Below are 15,125 nucleotides of genomic sequence, written 5' to 3'. Positions count from 1 at the left end.
TGTGCCACCGGCAGCTGGGGCCTCAGCCACTCCTCTCTCCACAGGTGCTCCTGTGCAGATTCAGAAGAGCAGCCCAAGAGCTCAAGCAGTGAGAATTTGACTCATTCCAGTTCTTCACATCCGTCCTCATCTGCCCTGGCATGGCTACACCCCCATCTTGAGCACATAACATCACCCACACCTCCGAAACAAGAACCTCTGCCCCCGAGCCCCCTGGCCCTTCTCCCCACCCCGGATTGAAGTTGGACAGCCCCTGTCCTCCAGGGCAGACCCATGTGTTATGTTCCAATACAGAGATTGAGTTGTCAAAACTACCTCCGGGTAGTACCACCACCAAAGCCCACACGACAGCATCAGCACTGGTTGAGCTCCATGTCCAGGAGCGGCCATGGATGCCCACGGTGCAGGCAGGCAGGAACCAGGCAGGGGCTGCTGTGAGCAGCGGCGGGGGCCCGAAGGGTCTGGGGGCGCCCATGCTGAGCATCCCTGGGACTGAGGGCACATCTCCTTCAGTGGCATCACCTGGGCCTGGACCTCCTGCAGGGGCATGCCCAGGAAAAGACAGAAGCAATCACTAAGTGCTTGCCTTGAGGAAAATGGAATGAGGCTGGGCTGTGCACCACAAGGAAGTCCTTCATAGACTGAGAGATGAGCTCAGAGACTGACAAGAGACTCGGCCTGTGGCACCCTGGGGGGACACAGGGAATATGACTCAGCTGTCTTGCTGCTACCTGAGTGTCATGTTTGGGTTCCTCCAAAGGCAGGAGATTTGGGTCACCCTTAAGTTGTGCAGGGATGTTGGGGGTTGGTTTGTTTTGGTTTTTTTTCCCTTTTCTCTCTGTGGAATTTTCCCCATTGTCATGTTAAGAGACTTGTTGGCTACACCCTAGCACGGATGGGTAGTGACAGGGCCATGGGAGAGACTCCCTGTCCTTTTGTTTTATTGTTGGTTTGTTTGAAAGTTTCTCTCTCAGGGTGGAGGGGGTGGGCAAAAGGGCAAACGCAGCCCGACCAGGGGGGCAGATAAAGGAGGTGGGGGCAACTGGGCGCTCTCTCCCTCTCTCGCTGCTGGAGTCAGAGGAAGACGGACCGTGCTGCTATCCAGCACCCCCGCCATCCCAACAACGGGAGCCACGTTCTCTGCTGTCTGACACCACACTGCTGCCTTCCCGCTTCAGCCTGCTACCTCCGGGCACCCAGCTGAGCACCACGACCGACACCGTGAGCGGGGGAGCCCCTCCTCCATCGCTCTCATACCTGGGCCGCCGCTGCTATCACTCTAGTCCTGCACAGCTGCACCTGCGCCCACCACCGGTAACTGAGCACAGGTGTCTGCGGCTGAAAAGGACTGGAACTGAGTTCTACTGCTCTGTTTTGTTGTCAATTTTCATAGCTGTTGTTGGTTTTGTTTGTCTTGTTAGATATATTAGCAAAGAACTAAAGTTATTACTATCCCCATATTTTTGCCTGAGAGCCTCTGATTCCAAAATTATAATAACCTGGAGGGAGAGGAGTTTGCACTCTCCACGTCAGGTATTTGCCCAGAAAGGCAGGAGCCCCCTTCTTAGCTTTCAAACCAGGAGAAAGAAATTTGGGATAACTCCAAAGGTGTGCAGGGGCCAAGGGAAAACTATTACAGTAATTTCACGAATAGAAGCCGCAGCAATTTGACAAAAATTTTGGTGGAAACCTGGAAGTGCGGCTAATAGTTGGGGGCGGCTAATATGTGAATAATTTTCTGACATTTACAACCCAGACGTGCCAGCCAGAGTGCCGAGCCAAGCACCTGCCAGTAAAAGCCGGCATTTCGCAATTGTTACAGTGTTACCGTGTTGCCCTGGCTCCCTGCAGGCAGCACGGGGGCGGGGAGAGAGGCGGGAGGGCTCTCTTCCCTCCTCTGCCGCAACCCAGGGGAGGGGGGGGGGGGGGCGCACCGCCATTGCCGCGGCCCAGGGAGCCGACGGGGGCCCTGCGCCGCCATTGCCGCGGCCCGGGGAGCCGACGGGGGCCCTGCGCCGCCATTGCCGCGACCCAGGGAGGAGGGGGGGGGGGTCGCGCCGTCATTGCCACGGCCCGGGGAGGACGGGGGACGGGGTGCACTTCCGTTGCCGCGGCTCCGGGAGCCGACGGGAACCCTGCACAACCATTGCCGCGGCCCGGGGAGGGGGAGGGAAGTGTGCACCGCCATTGCCGCGTCTCGGGGAGCCGAAGGGAGCCCCACGCAGCCATTGCTGTGGCCCGGGGAGGAGGCGGGGTGCTTTGTCCGCGCCCGCTGCCGGCGCCATGGGCACGGGAAAGCTCCGTCCCTGCCCGCCGCCACTGCCGTAGGAGCGGGGGAAGCTCCGTCCCTGCCTGCCACCGCGGGGCAGCGCCGACCCGGGGTGACCGAGCCCAGTGGCAGCAGTGGGTGGCCCCGAGCGGCAGCGCCGGGCTGGGCCACCTGGCCCCGTCAGCAGCCCCTAGCGGGCCGAGCCTGCACAGCCTTAGCTCAGCCAGTAAACCCCGCCCTCCCGCGGTTCTGTTACTAATTGCACGCAGGTCCTCGCTGCGAACGACAGAACGGCTTATATTCAGGTGCGGCTTATTTATGGACAAAAACCAAAATATTTGCCAACACCCAGAGATGCGGCTTATACTCAGTGCGGTTTGTATTCGTGAATTTACTGTAAGTTAAGCATGTGTCTGGGCTCCCTTGTGAGGCAAACAGGGGGGCTTTGGAGTGGCTGAGGACACCCATAAGATGTGCAGTGGGTTTGCGTCTCCCCTGAAGCATGCACCTATCCTGATGGCCAGTGTTGCATTGTTTTTATAAATTATAGCATCAAGTCCTTCACTTTATAAAGATGGGCCAAAGGCCAGCACAGTGCACAGCACAGACTCAGTGTCGGCATGGGGCTGGTGCTGCCTGCAATCATGGAGATCACCAATGTGAGTTGAATGTTGGACTTCACATTGCTCTTGCAGGTAGAAGCATGAAATCTATCACTTGGCCAATGTCATATAACTCAGCTCATGTGAAAAAACCAGATTGGATGCAGCTGCCTGGAGGGACCTACTCTCCTCACTGGAAGGGCAGCTCTTGAGATCCATGCCCACAAAATCCTGACCCAGCTTTGAGGTCACAGCAGGCTCTGGGGTGACAGCACGCTGAGGTCACAGCAGGCTCTGAGGTCACAGAGGTGCCAGAGCTCCATGGTTGCACAGCTGCACAACCACTGACCAGTCAGTCCCTGACCCCAACCGTTGCGGCTGCAGCGGTGGCAGTGGCAGTGGTGCTGACATTGGGACAGCTGTGTCAGGACAGCGGTAGCAGCAAGAGCTGCAGGACTGGCAGAGGGCAAGGCACCATGGCCCTTGCTCTGCGCCTCTTCCTCCTGCTCCTCCTGGCAGTGGCCCTGCCTGCCAGGGCTGCCCAGGCAGCTCCATGGCGAGCACAGGGAGCAGGTGAGTCTGCAGCCTGGCTCCCCTTTCCGGGGACAGCGCTCCCCTCTCCACAGGAAGCGCTGGGGATGGTTTCCCATAGGGCTTTAGAGATATTTTGCTCTGTTTGAGGGAGAGAACCCACAGGAGCCCTGGGCTGCTTGAGCCACCCATCCAGGGATATTGCACAGGGCATGGAAAGAATGTTCAGAGTGACCAGAGCCAGCCCAGAGCTCCCCAGGCCCCTGTTGTGCTTTGGCCATGCCAACTCACATCTGGGTCCCACAGTCTTATATGACCCATACACATGAAGTGGAACTATTTTCCTCTAAGGTCTTCCAAGAGCCCAGACCCAAGACATAGAAGAGAAGAAATCCATGGAGGAAGCCAAACTTCTAGGCCAGATTATAAGTGATATGGAGAGAGGTCGTGGTGGGTGCATTTCCCTGCCTTGCATTTCCCTAAGTCAGAAGGAGATCCCAGCACACCAGGGAAATGGTTCTGATCTGTGCTCCCTTCTAGGTGAGGTTCCTTGGAAGGTTTCTCAAGGAAGTTGGTTGGAAGATGGTTTGGACCTCTTGGGAGCTTCTGCAGGTAAATTCTCAACTTCCCTTCATAGCGTAATCATTGACAACCTGGCAGGAACTGGGTCACAGAAGCTTCTGTGGCTGTTGAGTTACAGGTGTGTCTGCAGGGGGCACTTTCCCAACTCCGGGGCTGGATGCTGTGTACCAACCCAGCTCCTATCACAGTGGTGAGTAGTGTGTCCCTGCTGACCCCACAAGCTCAGTCCAGCTTTTGTGGGATCCATCGACATGAAGCGGATCTACTTTGCTCTAAGGTCCTCCAACAGGCAACGCCCAGTACAGGCGAGACAAGAAATCCCTGGAGGCAGCCAAACATTTGGACCAGATGCTGAGTGATCTGGAGAGACGCCGTGGTGAGTGCATTTCCCTCAGCCTTCACCTCACACTCACCAGCCGGGGACTTGCTTTTCACATCTGGACACACCGTGGCTGGCACAGCAGGAGGGGATCCATGGCACCCTCGCTATCCCACTGCTGCTGTCACACCCTGCAGTGCTGTTTCCCAACCAGGTCTGGCTGCAGCTTCTCCTCAGCCTCTGCAGGAAGACATCTGGCAACATCGGACAGGGAACCCAAACTGCCCCGTGGGACATGCACACCCTGAGATCACCTGAAATTTCCCGGTCTTGGGGTGGATCAGAAAGGGAAACTATTTGGAGAAGAGAGGGCCCTGGCAAATCTCAAAAATTTATATGATTTCCTTATCCTTATCCATGACTTGGGCAAGCAATGCTTCCTGAATATGGTAGCTTCCACAATGGGGAACGATTCCATCTGATCCACTTCTTCCTGTCTCCAGTGATTGAAGGAAAGACTGTGCTGAACGCTCAGTTTCCCAAAGAAAGCAGTGGTTATGTTCCAGCCTCTGCTGCAGGATGGGAGGTGATGCCAGGCACAGTCACAGGAGGTAATGGCTGTGCCTCTGGGCCTGAGTCCTGCTGACCCTTGAGCAGCCATCTCTGCTACTTGGCAGTGTGGGCACAGCCCTGACAAGACAGGCAGAGTCCAGAGGAATTATCCCAAGCAGGCTCAGGTTACTGGGGTATTGAACAGTCCTGCTAGGCTCCCTCTGTGGTAGACACTGCCAAAACCTGAGAGGGGCTGCCAGGGGTGCCCATGGTGGGGAAAGAGCAGAGGGGGAGAGCAGGGCTCCAGTGTGTCCTGACAGGGCCTGACTCTTGGCCCTTGGGCTGGGTGAGCTGTCCCAGTAGAAGGAGGGAGGGAGGTGGGAGGAATTGTTGTGGCACTGCCTGCTGCAGTTTTCCCCAGGGATTTAGGGAGAGTTTCTGCTCTGGGACTGAAGGAAGCCCTAGTGGCCCTGGTATCTACCACTCCAGGGATTTTGGACAAGGCATAGAAAGAGTGTGGAGGGTGACCCTGAGCCAGTCCAGAGCTGCCCAGGCTCCTCTGGAGCTTTGGCCATGTCCATTCACATCTGGTTTATACAGCCTTACGTGACCCCCTTGCAGTGCCCACTTTTCTAAGGCAGAAGGAGATCCCAGCACACCAGGGAAATGGTTCTGATCTGTGCTCCCTTCTAGGTGAGGTTCCTAGGAAGGCTTCTCGAGGAGCTTGGTTGGAAGATGGTTTGGACCTCTTGGGAGCTTCTGCAGGTAAGTTCTCAATTTCCCCTCATAGCATAATCATTGACAACCTGGCAGGAACTGGGTCACAGAAGCTTCTGTGGCTGTTGAGTTACAGGTGTGTCTGCAGAGGGCACTTTTCCAGCTCCGGGGCTGGATGGTGTTTACAAACCCAGCTCCTATCACAATGGTGAGTAGTGTGTCCCTGCTGAGCCCACAAGCTGAGCACTGCTTTTGTGGGACCCAGCCACATGAAGTGGATCTACTTTGCTCTAAGGTCCTCCAACAGACAACACCCAAGACTCTGAAGATAAGAAATCCCTGGAGGAAGCCAAACTTCTGGGCCAGATGCTGAGTGATCTGGAGAGACGCCCTGGTGAGTGCATTTCCCTCATCCCTCTCCTGAGACTCAGCAGCCAGGGGCTTCCTCTGCACGTCTGGAGACGCCGTGCCCGACACAGCAGGAAGGGATCCATGGCAGCCTGACTGTCCCACTGCTGCTGTCACACCCTGGAGTGCTGTTTCCCAGCCAGGTCTGGCTGCAGCTTCTCCTCAGCCTCTGCAGGAAGGCATTTGGCATCAGCTGACAGGGAGCCCAAACTGCCCCATGGGCCATGCACAACCTTAGATTCCCTGAAATTTCCTGGTCTCCCGGCACATCCTGAGGGTCAGCTGTTTGGTGGAGGGAGGCCCTTGCCAGTCCCAATAACTTGGCCTTTCTCCTGATTCTTATCCATGTCTTTGACAAGCATTGCCTCCTGAAGATGGCACTTTCCCAATGGGGAATAAGTCCATCTGATCCAGCTGTCCCTTTTCCTTTCTCCAGAGATAGAAGGAGAGACTGTGCTGAAGAATGAGTTTCCCAGAGGAAGCAGGGGCTCATTGGCAGCATCTGCTGCAGGAAGGGAGGCCATGCCAGGTACAGTCACAGGAGGTAATGGCTGTGTCTCTGGGCCTGAGCCCTGCTGACCCTTGAGCTGCCGTCTCTGCTGCTTGGCAGTGCGGGCACAGCCCAGACAAGACGGGCAGAGTCCAGAGGAATTATCCCGAGCAGGCTCAGGCCACTGGGGTACTGAACAGTCCTGCTGGGCTCCCTCTGTGGTAGACACTGCCAAAACCTGAGAGGGGCTGCCAGGGGTGCCCATGGTGGGGAAAGAGCAGAGGGGGAGAGCAGGGCTCCAGTGTGTCCTGACAGGGCCTGACTCTTGGCCCTTGGGCTGGGTGAGCTGTCCCAGTAGAAGGAGGGAGGGAGGTGGGAGGAATTGTTGTGGCACTGCCTGCTGCAGTTTTCCCCAGGGATTTAGGGAGAGTTTCTGCTCTGGGACTGAAGGAAGCCCTAGTGGCCCTGATATCTACCACTCCAGGGATTTTGGACAAGGCATAGAAAGAGTGTGGAGGGTGACCCTGAGCCAGTCCAGAGCTGCCCAGGCTCCTCTGGAGCTTTGGCCATGTCCATTCACATCTGGTTTATACAGCCTTACGTGACCCCCTTGCAGTGCCCACTTTTCTAAGGCAGAAGGAGATCCCAGCACACCAGGGAAATGGTTCTGATCTGTGCTCCCTTCTAGGTGAGGTTCCTAGGAAGGCTTCTCGAGGAGCTTGGTTGGAAGATGGTTTGGACCTCTTGGGAGCTTCTGCAGGTAAGTTCTCAATTTCCCCTCATAGTGTAATCATTGACAACCTGGCAGGAACTGGGTCACAGAAGCTTCTGTGGCTGTTGAGTTACAGGTGTATCTGCAGAGGGCACTTTTCCAGCTCCGGGGCTGGATGGTGTTTACAAACCCAGCTCCTATCACAATGGTGAGTAGTGTGTCCCTGCTGAGCCCACAAGCTGAGCAATGCTTTTGTGGGACCCAGCCACATGAAGTGGATCTACTTTGCTCTAAGGTCCTCCAACAGACAACACCCAAGACTCTGAAGATAAGAAATCCCTGGAGGAAGCCAAACTTCTGGGCCAGATGCTGAGTGATCTGGAGAGACGCCCTGGTGAGTGCATTTCCCTCATCCCTCTCCTGAGACTCAGCAACCAGGGGCTTCCTCTGCACGTCTGGAGACGCCGTGCCCGACACAGCAGGAAGGGATCCATGGCAGCCTGACTGTCCCACTGCTGCTGTCACACCCTGGAGTGCTGTTTCCCAGCCAGGCCTGGCTGCAGCTTCTCCTCAGCCTCTGCAGGAAGGCATTTGGCATCAGCTGACAGGGAGCCCAAACTGCCCCATGGGCCATGCACAACCTTAGATTCCCTGAAATTTCCTGGTCTCCCGGCACATCCTGAGGGTCAGCTGTTTGGTGGAGGGAGGCCCTTGCCAGTCCCAATAACTTGGCCTTTCTCCTGATTCTTATCCATGTCTTTGACAAGCATTGCCTCCTGAAGATGGCACTTTCCCAATGGGGAATAAGTCCATCTGATCCAGCTGTCCCTTTTCCTTTCTCCAGAGATGGAAGGAGAGACTGTGCTGAAGAATGAGTTTCCCAGAGGAAGCAGGGGCTCATTGGCAGCATCTGCTGCAGGAAGGGAGGCCATGCCAGGTACAGTCACAGGAGGTAATGGCTGTGTCTCTGGGCCTGAGCCCTGCTGACCCTTGAGCTGCCGTCTCTGCTGCTTGGCAGTGCGGGCACAGCCCAGACAAGACGGGCAGAGTCCAGAGGAATTATCCCGAGCAGGCTCAGGCCACTGGGGTACTGAACAGTCCTGCTGGGCTCCCTCTGTGGTAGACACTGCCAAAACCTGAGAGGGGCTGCCAGGGGTGCCCATGGTGGGGAAAGAGCAGAGGGGGAGAGCAGGGCTCCAGTGTGTCCTGACAGGGCCTGACTCTTGGCCCTTGGGCTGGGTGAGCTGTCCCAGTAGAAGGAGGGAGGGAGGTGGGAGGAATTGTTGTGGCACTGCCTGCTGCAGTTTTCCCCAGGGATTTAGGGAGAGTTTCTGCTCTGGGACTGAAGGAAGCCCTAGTGGCCCTGATTTCTACCACTCCAGGGATTTTGGACAAGGCATAGAAAGAGTGTGGAGGGTGACCCTGAGCCAGTCCAGAGCTGCCCAGGCTCCTCTGGAGCTTTGGCCATGTCCATTCACATCTGGTTTATACAGCCTTACGTGACCCCCTTGCAGTGCCCACTTTTCTAAGGCAGAAGGAGATCCCAGCACACCAGGGAAATGGTTCTGATCTGTGCTCCCTTCTAGGTGAGGTTCCTAGGAAGGCTTCTCGAGGAGCTTGGTTGGAAGATGGTTTGGACCTCTTGGGAGCTTCTGCAGGTAAGTTCTCGATTTCCCCTCATAGTGTAATCATTGACAACCTGGCAGGAACTGGGTCACAGAAGCTTCTGTGGCTGTTGAGTTACAGGTGTATCTGCAGAGGGCACTTTTCCAGCTCCGGGGCTGGATGGTGTTTACAAACCCAGCTCCTATCACAATGGTGAGTTGTGTGTCCCTGCTGAGCCCACAAGCTGAGCACTGCTTTTGTGGGACCCAGCCACATGAAGTGGATCTACTTTGCTCTAAGGTCCTCCAACAGACAACACCCAAGACTCTGAAGATAAGAAATCCCTGGAGGAAGCCAAACTTCTGGGCCAGATGCTGAGTGATCTGGAGAGACGCCCTGGTGAGTGCATTTCCCTCATCCCTCTCCTGAGACTCAGCAACCAGGGGCTTCCTCTGCACGTCTGGAGACGCCGTGCCCGACACAGCAGGAAGGGATCCATGGCAGCCTGACTGTCCCACTGCTGCTGTCACACCCTGGAGTGCTGTTTCCCAGCCAGGCCTGGCTGCAGCTTCTCCTCAGCCTCTGCAGGAAGGCATTTGGCATCAGCTGACAGGGAGCCCAAACTGCCCCATGGGCCATGCACAACCTTAGATTCCCTGAAATTTCCTGGTCTCCCGGCACATCCTGAGGGTCAGCTGTTTGGTGGAGGGAGGCCCTTGCCAGTCCCAATAACTTGGCCTTTCTCCTGATTCTTATCCATGTCTTTGACAAGCATTGCCTCCTGAAGATGGCACTTTCCCAATGGGGAATAAGTCCATCTGATCCAGCTGTCCCTTTTCCTTTCTCCAGAGATGGAAGGAGAGACTGTGCTGAAGAATGAGTTTCCCAGAGGAAGCAGGGGCTCATTGGCAGCATCTGCTGCAGGAAGGGAGGCCATGCCAGGTACAGTCACAGGAGGTAATGGCTGTGTCTCTGGGCCTGAGCCCTGCTGACCCTTGAGCTGCCGTCTCTGCTGCTTGGCAGTGCGGGCACAGCCCAGACAAGACGGGCAGAGTCCAGAGGAATTATCCCGAGCAGGCTCAGGCCACTGGGGTACTGAACAGTCCTGCTGGGCTCCCTCTGTGGTAGACACTGCCAAAACCTGAGAGGGGCTGCCAGGGGTGCCCATGGTGGGGAAAGAGCAGAGGGGGAGAGCAGGGCTGCAGTGTGTCCTGACAGGTCCTGACTGTTGGCCCTTGGGCTGGGTGAGCTGTCCCAGTAGAAGGAGGGAGGGAGGTTGGGAGGAATTGTTGTGGCACTGCCTGCTGCAGTTTTCCCCAGGGATTTAGGGAGAGTTTCCTCTCTGGGACTGACAGAAGCCCTAGTGGCCCTGATTTCTACCACTCCAGGGATTTTGGACAAGGCATAGAAAGAGTGTGGAGGGTGACCCTGAGCCAGTCCAGAGCTGCCCAGGCTCCTCTGGAGCTTTGGCCATGTCCATTCACATCTGGTTTATACAGCCTTACGGGACCCCCTTGCAGTGCCCACTTTTCTAAGGCAGAAGGAGATCCCAGCACACCAGGGAAATGGTTCTGATCTGTGCTCCCTTCTAGGTGAGGTTCCTAGGAAGGCTTCTCGAGGAGCTTGGTTGGAAGATGGTTTGGACCTCTTGGGAGCTTCTGCAGGTAAGTTCTCAATTTCCCCTCATAGCGTAATCATTGACAACCTGGCAGGAACTGGGTCACAGAAGGTTCTGTGGCTGTTGAGTTACAGGTGTATCTGCAGGGGGCACTTTCCCTGCTCCGGGGCTGGATGGTGTTTACAAACCCAGCTCCTATCACAGTGGTGAGTAGTGTGTCCCTGCTGAGCCCACAAGCTGAGCACTGCTTTTGTGGGACCCAGCCACATGAAGTGGATCTACTTTGCTCTAAGGTCCTCCAACAGACAACACCCAAGACTCTGAAGATAAGAAATCCCTGGAGGAAGCCAAACTTCTGGGCCAGATGCTGAGTGATCTGGAGAGACGCCCTGGTGAGTGCATTTCCCTCATCCCTCTCCTGAGACTCAGCAGCCAGGGGCTTCCTCTGCACGTCTGGAGACGCCGTGCCCGACACAGCAGGAAGGGATCCATGGCAGCCTGACTGTCCCACTGCTGCTGTCACACCCTGGAGTGCTGTTTCCCAGCCAGGTCTGGCTGCAGCTTCTCCTCAGCCTCTGCAGGAAGGCATTTGGCATCAGCTGACAGGGAGCCCAAACTGCCCCATGGGCCATGCACAACCTTAGATTCCCTGAAATTTCCTGGTCTCCCGGCACATCCTGAGGGTCAGCTGTTTGGTGGAGGGAGGCCCTTGCCAGTCCCAATAACTTGGCCTTTCTCCTGATTCTTATCCATGTCTTTGACAAGCATTGCCTCCTGAAGATGGCACTTTCCCAATGGGGAATAAGTCCATCTGATCCAGCTGTCCCTTTTCCTTTCTCCAGAGATGGAAGGAGAGACTGTGCTGAAGAATGAATTTCCCAGAGGAAGCAGGGGCTCATTGGCAGCATCTGCTGCAGGAAGGGAGGCCATACCAAGTACAGTCACAGGAGGTAATGGCTATGTCTCTGGGCCTGAGCCCTGCTGACCCTTGAGCTGCCGTCTCTGCTGCTTGGCAGTGCGGGCACAGCCCTGACAAGACGGGCAGAGTCCAGAGGAATTATCCCAAGCAGGCTCAGGCCACTCGGGTACTGCGCAGTCTTGCTGGGCTCCCTTCGTGGGAGACACTGCACGAAACCTGGGAGGGGCTGTAAGGGTGCCCATGGTGGGGAAAGAGCAGAGGGGGAGAACAGAGCTCCAGTGTGTCCTCATAGGGCCTGACTCTGTGCCCTTGGGCTGGGGGAGCTGTTCCAGAGGAAAGAGGGATGGAGAGAGAGAGGAAGGTAGGCAGAAAGAGAGGGAGGGCAGGAGGAATTTTGGAAGACATGGCTGTGGCCCTGCTTGCTGCAGTTTTCCCCGATGCTTTAGCAAGACCATCTGCTGTGGGATTGAGAGACTCCAATGGGCCCTAGGCTGCTTCAGCCTCCATGCAAGGCTGTTGCAAAGGACCTGCAAAGAGTTGGCAGACTGAACAGGAGCCAGTCCAGAGCTGCCCAGGCTCCTCTGGAGCTTTGGCCATGTCCATTCACATCTGGTTTATACAGCCTTATGTGACCCCCTTGCAGTGTCCACTTTTCTAAGGCAGAAGGAGATCCCAGCACACCAGGGAAATGGTTCTGATCTGTGCTCCCTTCTAGGCGAGGTTCCTTGGAAGGCTTCTCGAGGAGCTTGGTTGGAAGATGGTTTGGACCTCTTGGGAGCTTCTGCAGGTAAGTTCTCAATTTCCTCTCATAGCGTAATCATTGACAACCTGGCAGGAACTGGGTCACAGAAACTTCTGTGGCTGTTGAGTTACAGGTGTGTCTGCAGGAGGCACTTTCCCAGCTCCGGGAGTGGATGCTGTGTACAAACCCAGCTCCTATCACAGTGGTGAGTAGTGTGTCCCTGCTGACCCCACAAGCTCAGTCCAGCTTTTGTGGGACCCAGCCACATGAAGTGGATCTACTTTGCTCTAAGGTCCTCCAACAGACAACACCCAAGACACTGAAGATAAGAAATCCCTGGAGGAAGCCAAACTTCTGGGCCAGATGCTGAGTGATCTGGAGAGACGCCCTGGTGAGTGCATTTCCCTCATCCCTCTCCTGAGACTCAGCAGCTGGGGGCTTCCTCTGCACGTCTGAAGACGCCGTGCCCGACACAGCAGGAAGGGATCCATGGCAGCCTGACTGTCCCACTGCTGCTGTCACACCCTGGAGTGCTGTTTCCCAGCCAGGCCTGGCTGCAGCTTCTCCTCAGCCTCTGCGGGAAGGCATTTGGCATCAGCTGACAGGGAGCCCAAACTGCCCCATGGGCCATGCACAACCTTAGATTCCCTGAAATTTCCTGGACTCCCGGCACATCCTGAGGGTCAGCTGTTTGGCGGAGGGAGACCCTTGCCAGTCCCAATAACTTGGCCTTTCTCCTGATTCTTATCAATGTCTTTGACAAGCATTGCCTTCTGAAGATGGCACTTTCCCAATGGGGAATAAGTCCATCTGATCCAGCTGTCCCTTTTCCTTTCTCCAGAGATGGAAGGAGAGACTGTGCTGAAGAATGAGTTTCCCAGAGGAAGCAGGGGCTCATTGGCAGCATCTGCTGCAGGAAGGGAGGCCATGCCAGGTACAGTCACAGGAGGTAATGGCTATGGCTCTGGGCCTGAGTCCTGCTGACCCTTGAGCTGCCGTCTCTGCTGCTTGGCAGTGCGGGCACAGCCCAGACAAGACGGGCAGAGTCCAGAGGAATTATCCCAAGCAGGCTCAGGCCACTCGGGTACTGCGCAGTCTTGCTGGGCTCCCTTCGTGGGAGACACTGCACGAAACCTGGGAGGGGCTGCAAGGGTGCCCATGGTGGGGAAAGAGCAGAGGGGGAGAGCAGAGCTCCAGTGTGTCCTCATAGGACCTGACTCTGTGCCCTTGGGCTGGGGGAGCTGTTCCAGAGGAAAGAGGGATGGAGAGAGAGAGGAAGGTAGGCAGAAAGAGAGGAAGGGCAGGAGGAATTTTGGAAGACATGGCTGTGGCCCTGCTTGCTGCAGTTTTCCCCGATGCTTTAGCAAGACCATCTGCTGTGGGATTGAGAGACTCCAATGGGCCCTAGGCTGCTTCAGCCTCCATGCAAGGCTGTTGCAAAGGACCTGCAAAGAGTGGGCAGACTGAACAGGAGCCAGTCCAGAGCTCCCCAGGCTCCTCTGGAGCTTTGGCCATGTCCATTCACATCTGGTTTATACAGCCTTATGTGACCCCCTTGCAGTGCCCACTTTTCTAAGGCAGAAGGAGATCCCAGCACACCAGGGAAATGGTTCTGATCTGTGCTCCCTTCTAGGTGAGGTTCCTAGGAAGGCTTCTCGAGGAGCTTGGTTGGAAGATGGTTTGGACCTCTTGGGAGCTTCTGCAGGTAAGTTCTCAATTTCCTCTCATAGCGTAATCATTGACAACCTGGCAGGAACTGGGTCACAGAAACTTCTGTGGCTGTTGAGTTACAGGTGTGTCTGCAGGAGGCACTTTCCCAGCTCCAGGAGTGGATGCTGTGTACAAACCCAGCTCCTATCACAGTGGTGAGTAGTGTGTCCCTGCTGACCCCACAAGCTCAGTCCAGCTTTTGTGGGACCCAGCCACATGAAGTGGATCTACTTTGCTCTAAGGTCCTCCAACAGACAACACCCAAGACACTGAAGATAAGAAATCCCTGGAAGAAGCCAAACTTCTGGGCCAGATGCTGAGTGATCTGGAGAGACGCCCTGGTGAGTGCATTTCCCTCATCCCTCTCCTGAGACTCAGCAGCTGGGGGCTTCCTCTGCACGTCTGAAGACGCCGTGCCCGACACAGCAGGAAGGGATCCATGGCAGCCTGACTGTCCCACTGCTGCTGTCACACCCTGGAGTGCTGTTTCCCAGCCAGGTCTGGCTGCAGCTTCTCCTCAGCCTCTGCGGGAAGGCATTTGGCATCAGCTGACAGGGAGCCCAAACTACCCCATGGGCCATGCACAACCTTAGATTCCCTGAAATTTCCTGGTCTCCCGGCACATCCTGAGGGTCAGCTGTTTGGTGGAGGGAGGCCCTTGCCTGCCCCAATAACTTGGCCTTTCTCCTGATTCTTGTCAATGTCTTTGACAAGCATTGCCTTCTGAAGATGGCACTTTCCCAATGGGGAATAAGTCCATCTGATCCAGCTGTCCCTTTTCCTTTCTCCAGAGATGGAAGGAGAGACTGTGCTGAAGAATGAGTTTCCCACAGGAAGCAGGGGCTCATTGGCAGCATCTGCTGCAGGAAGGGAGGCCATGCCAGGTACAGTCACAGGAGGTAATGGCTGTGCCTCTGGGCCTGAGCCCTGTTGAGCCTTGAGCTGCCATGTCTGCTGCCTCCCTGCCAGAGATGTTGCTCAGAGCCTGCACAGTGTGGAGAGATACCAGATGCAGCCCAGAGCTCCCCAGGCCTCTCTGTAGCTTTGGCCATGTCCATTCACATCTGGCTCACACAGCCTTAGCCAACCTCCTTGCAGTGCCTAGTTCCCGAATGCAGAAGGGGATCCCAGCACACCATGGAAATAGTTCTGATCTGTGCTCCTTTCTAGGTTGGGATGATGTCATGGTTTATGTAGAAAAGCTGGGGAATGACAAGTTGAAGATTCTAGAGCATGGTGGAGGCAAGTTCTCATTGCGTCCTTTCTGACTGAAAAATCTGTGTCACTGTGGCAAGAACTCTCCTGTGATGTTTCCCTTTACATAATCTCAGGGTGGAGGGATTCTGGAA

The 15,125-nt window shown here is 55.8% G+C and overlaps 1 protein-coding gene across 5 annotated transcripts in view; it reads left to right on the top strand.

The window, feature by feature from the left end:
* LOC117002496 overlaps nucleotides 1-15,125 on the top strand; it is a 126,686-nt gene that overhangs the window by 32,462 nt on the left and 79,099 nt on the right. For 4 of the 5 annotated variants that reach the window (XR_004419304.2, XM_033071666.2, XM_033071669.2 and 1 more), the window contains exons 3-17: nucleotides 5,549-5,620; nucleotides 5,709-5,780; nucleotides 5,868-5,966; nucleotides 7,159-7,230; nucleotides 7,319-7,390; nucleotides 7,478-7,576; nucleotides 8,027-8,134; nucleotides 8,769-8,840; nucleotides 8,929-9,000; nucleotides 9,088-9,186; nucleotides 9,637-9,744; nucleotides 10,380-10,451; nucleotides 10,699-10,797; nucleotides 11,248-11,355; nucleotides 13,700-13,771. Coding sequence is in view for 4 of the 5 variants with exons in the window: in XM_033071666.2 (XP_032927557.1) it covers nucleotides 5,549-5,620; nucleotides 5,709-5,780; nucleotides 5,868-5,966; nucleotides 7,159-7,230; nucleotides 7,319-7,390; nucleotides 7,478-7,576; nucleotides 8,027-8,134; nucleotides 8,769-8,840; nucleotides 8,929-9,000; nucleotides 9,088-9,186; nucleotides 9,637-9,744; nucleotides 10,380-10,451; nucleotides 10,699-10,797; nucleotides 11,248-11,355; nucleotides 13,700-13,771 (1,296 nt within the window). In the remaining variant the exon portion in view is untranslated. Of the gene's footprint in view, nucleotides 1-2,924; nucleotides 4,015-4,102; nucleotides 4,175-5,548; nucleotides 5,621-5,708; nucleotides 5,781-5,867; nucleotides 5,967-7,158; nucleotides 7,231-7,318; nucleotides 7,391-7,477; nucleotides 7,577-8,026; nucleotides 8,135-8,768; nucleotides 8,841-8,928; nucleotides 9,001-9,087; nucleotides 9,187-9,636; nucleotides 9,745-10,379; nucleotides 10,452-10,698; nucleotides 10,798-11,247; nucleotides 11,356-13,699; nucleotides 13,772-15,125 lie in introns of those variants that run through there. The other variant, XM_033071667.1, reaches the window with a different exon arrangement.

The sequence above is a fragment of the Catharus ustulatus genome, chromosome 13 (assembly GCF_009819885.2).
Source record: "Catharus ustulatus isolate bCatUst1 chromosome 13, bCatUst1.pri.v2, whole genome shotgun sequence".
NCBI lineage: Eukaryota > Metazoa > Chordata > Aves > Passeriformes > Turdidae > Catharus > Catharus ustulatus.
This window is presented reverse-complemented; position numbering and strand designations above follow the sequence as displayed.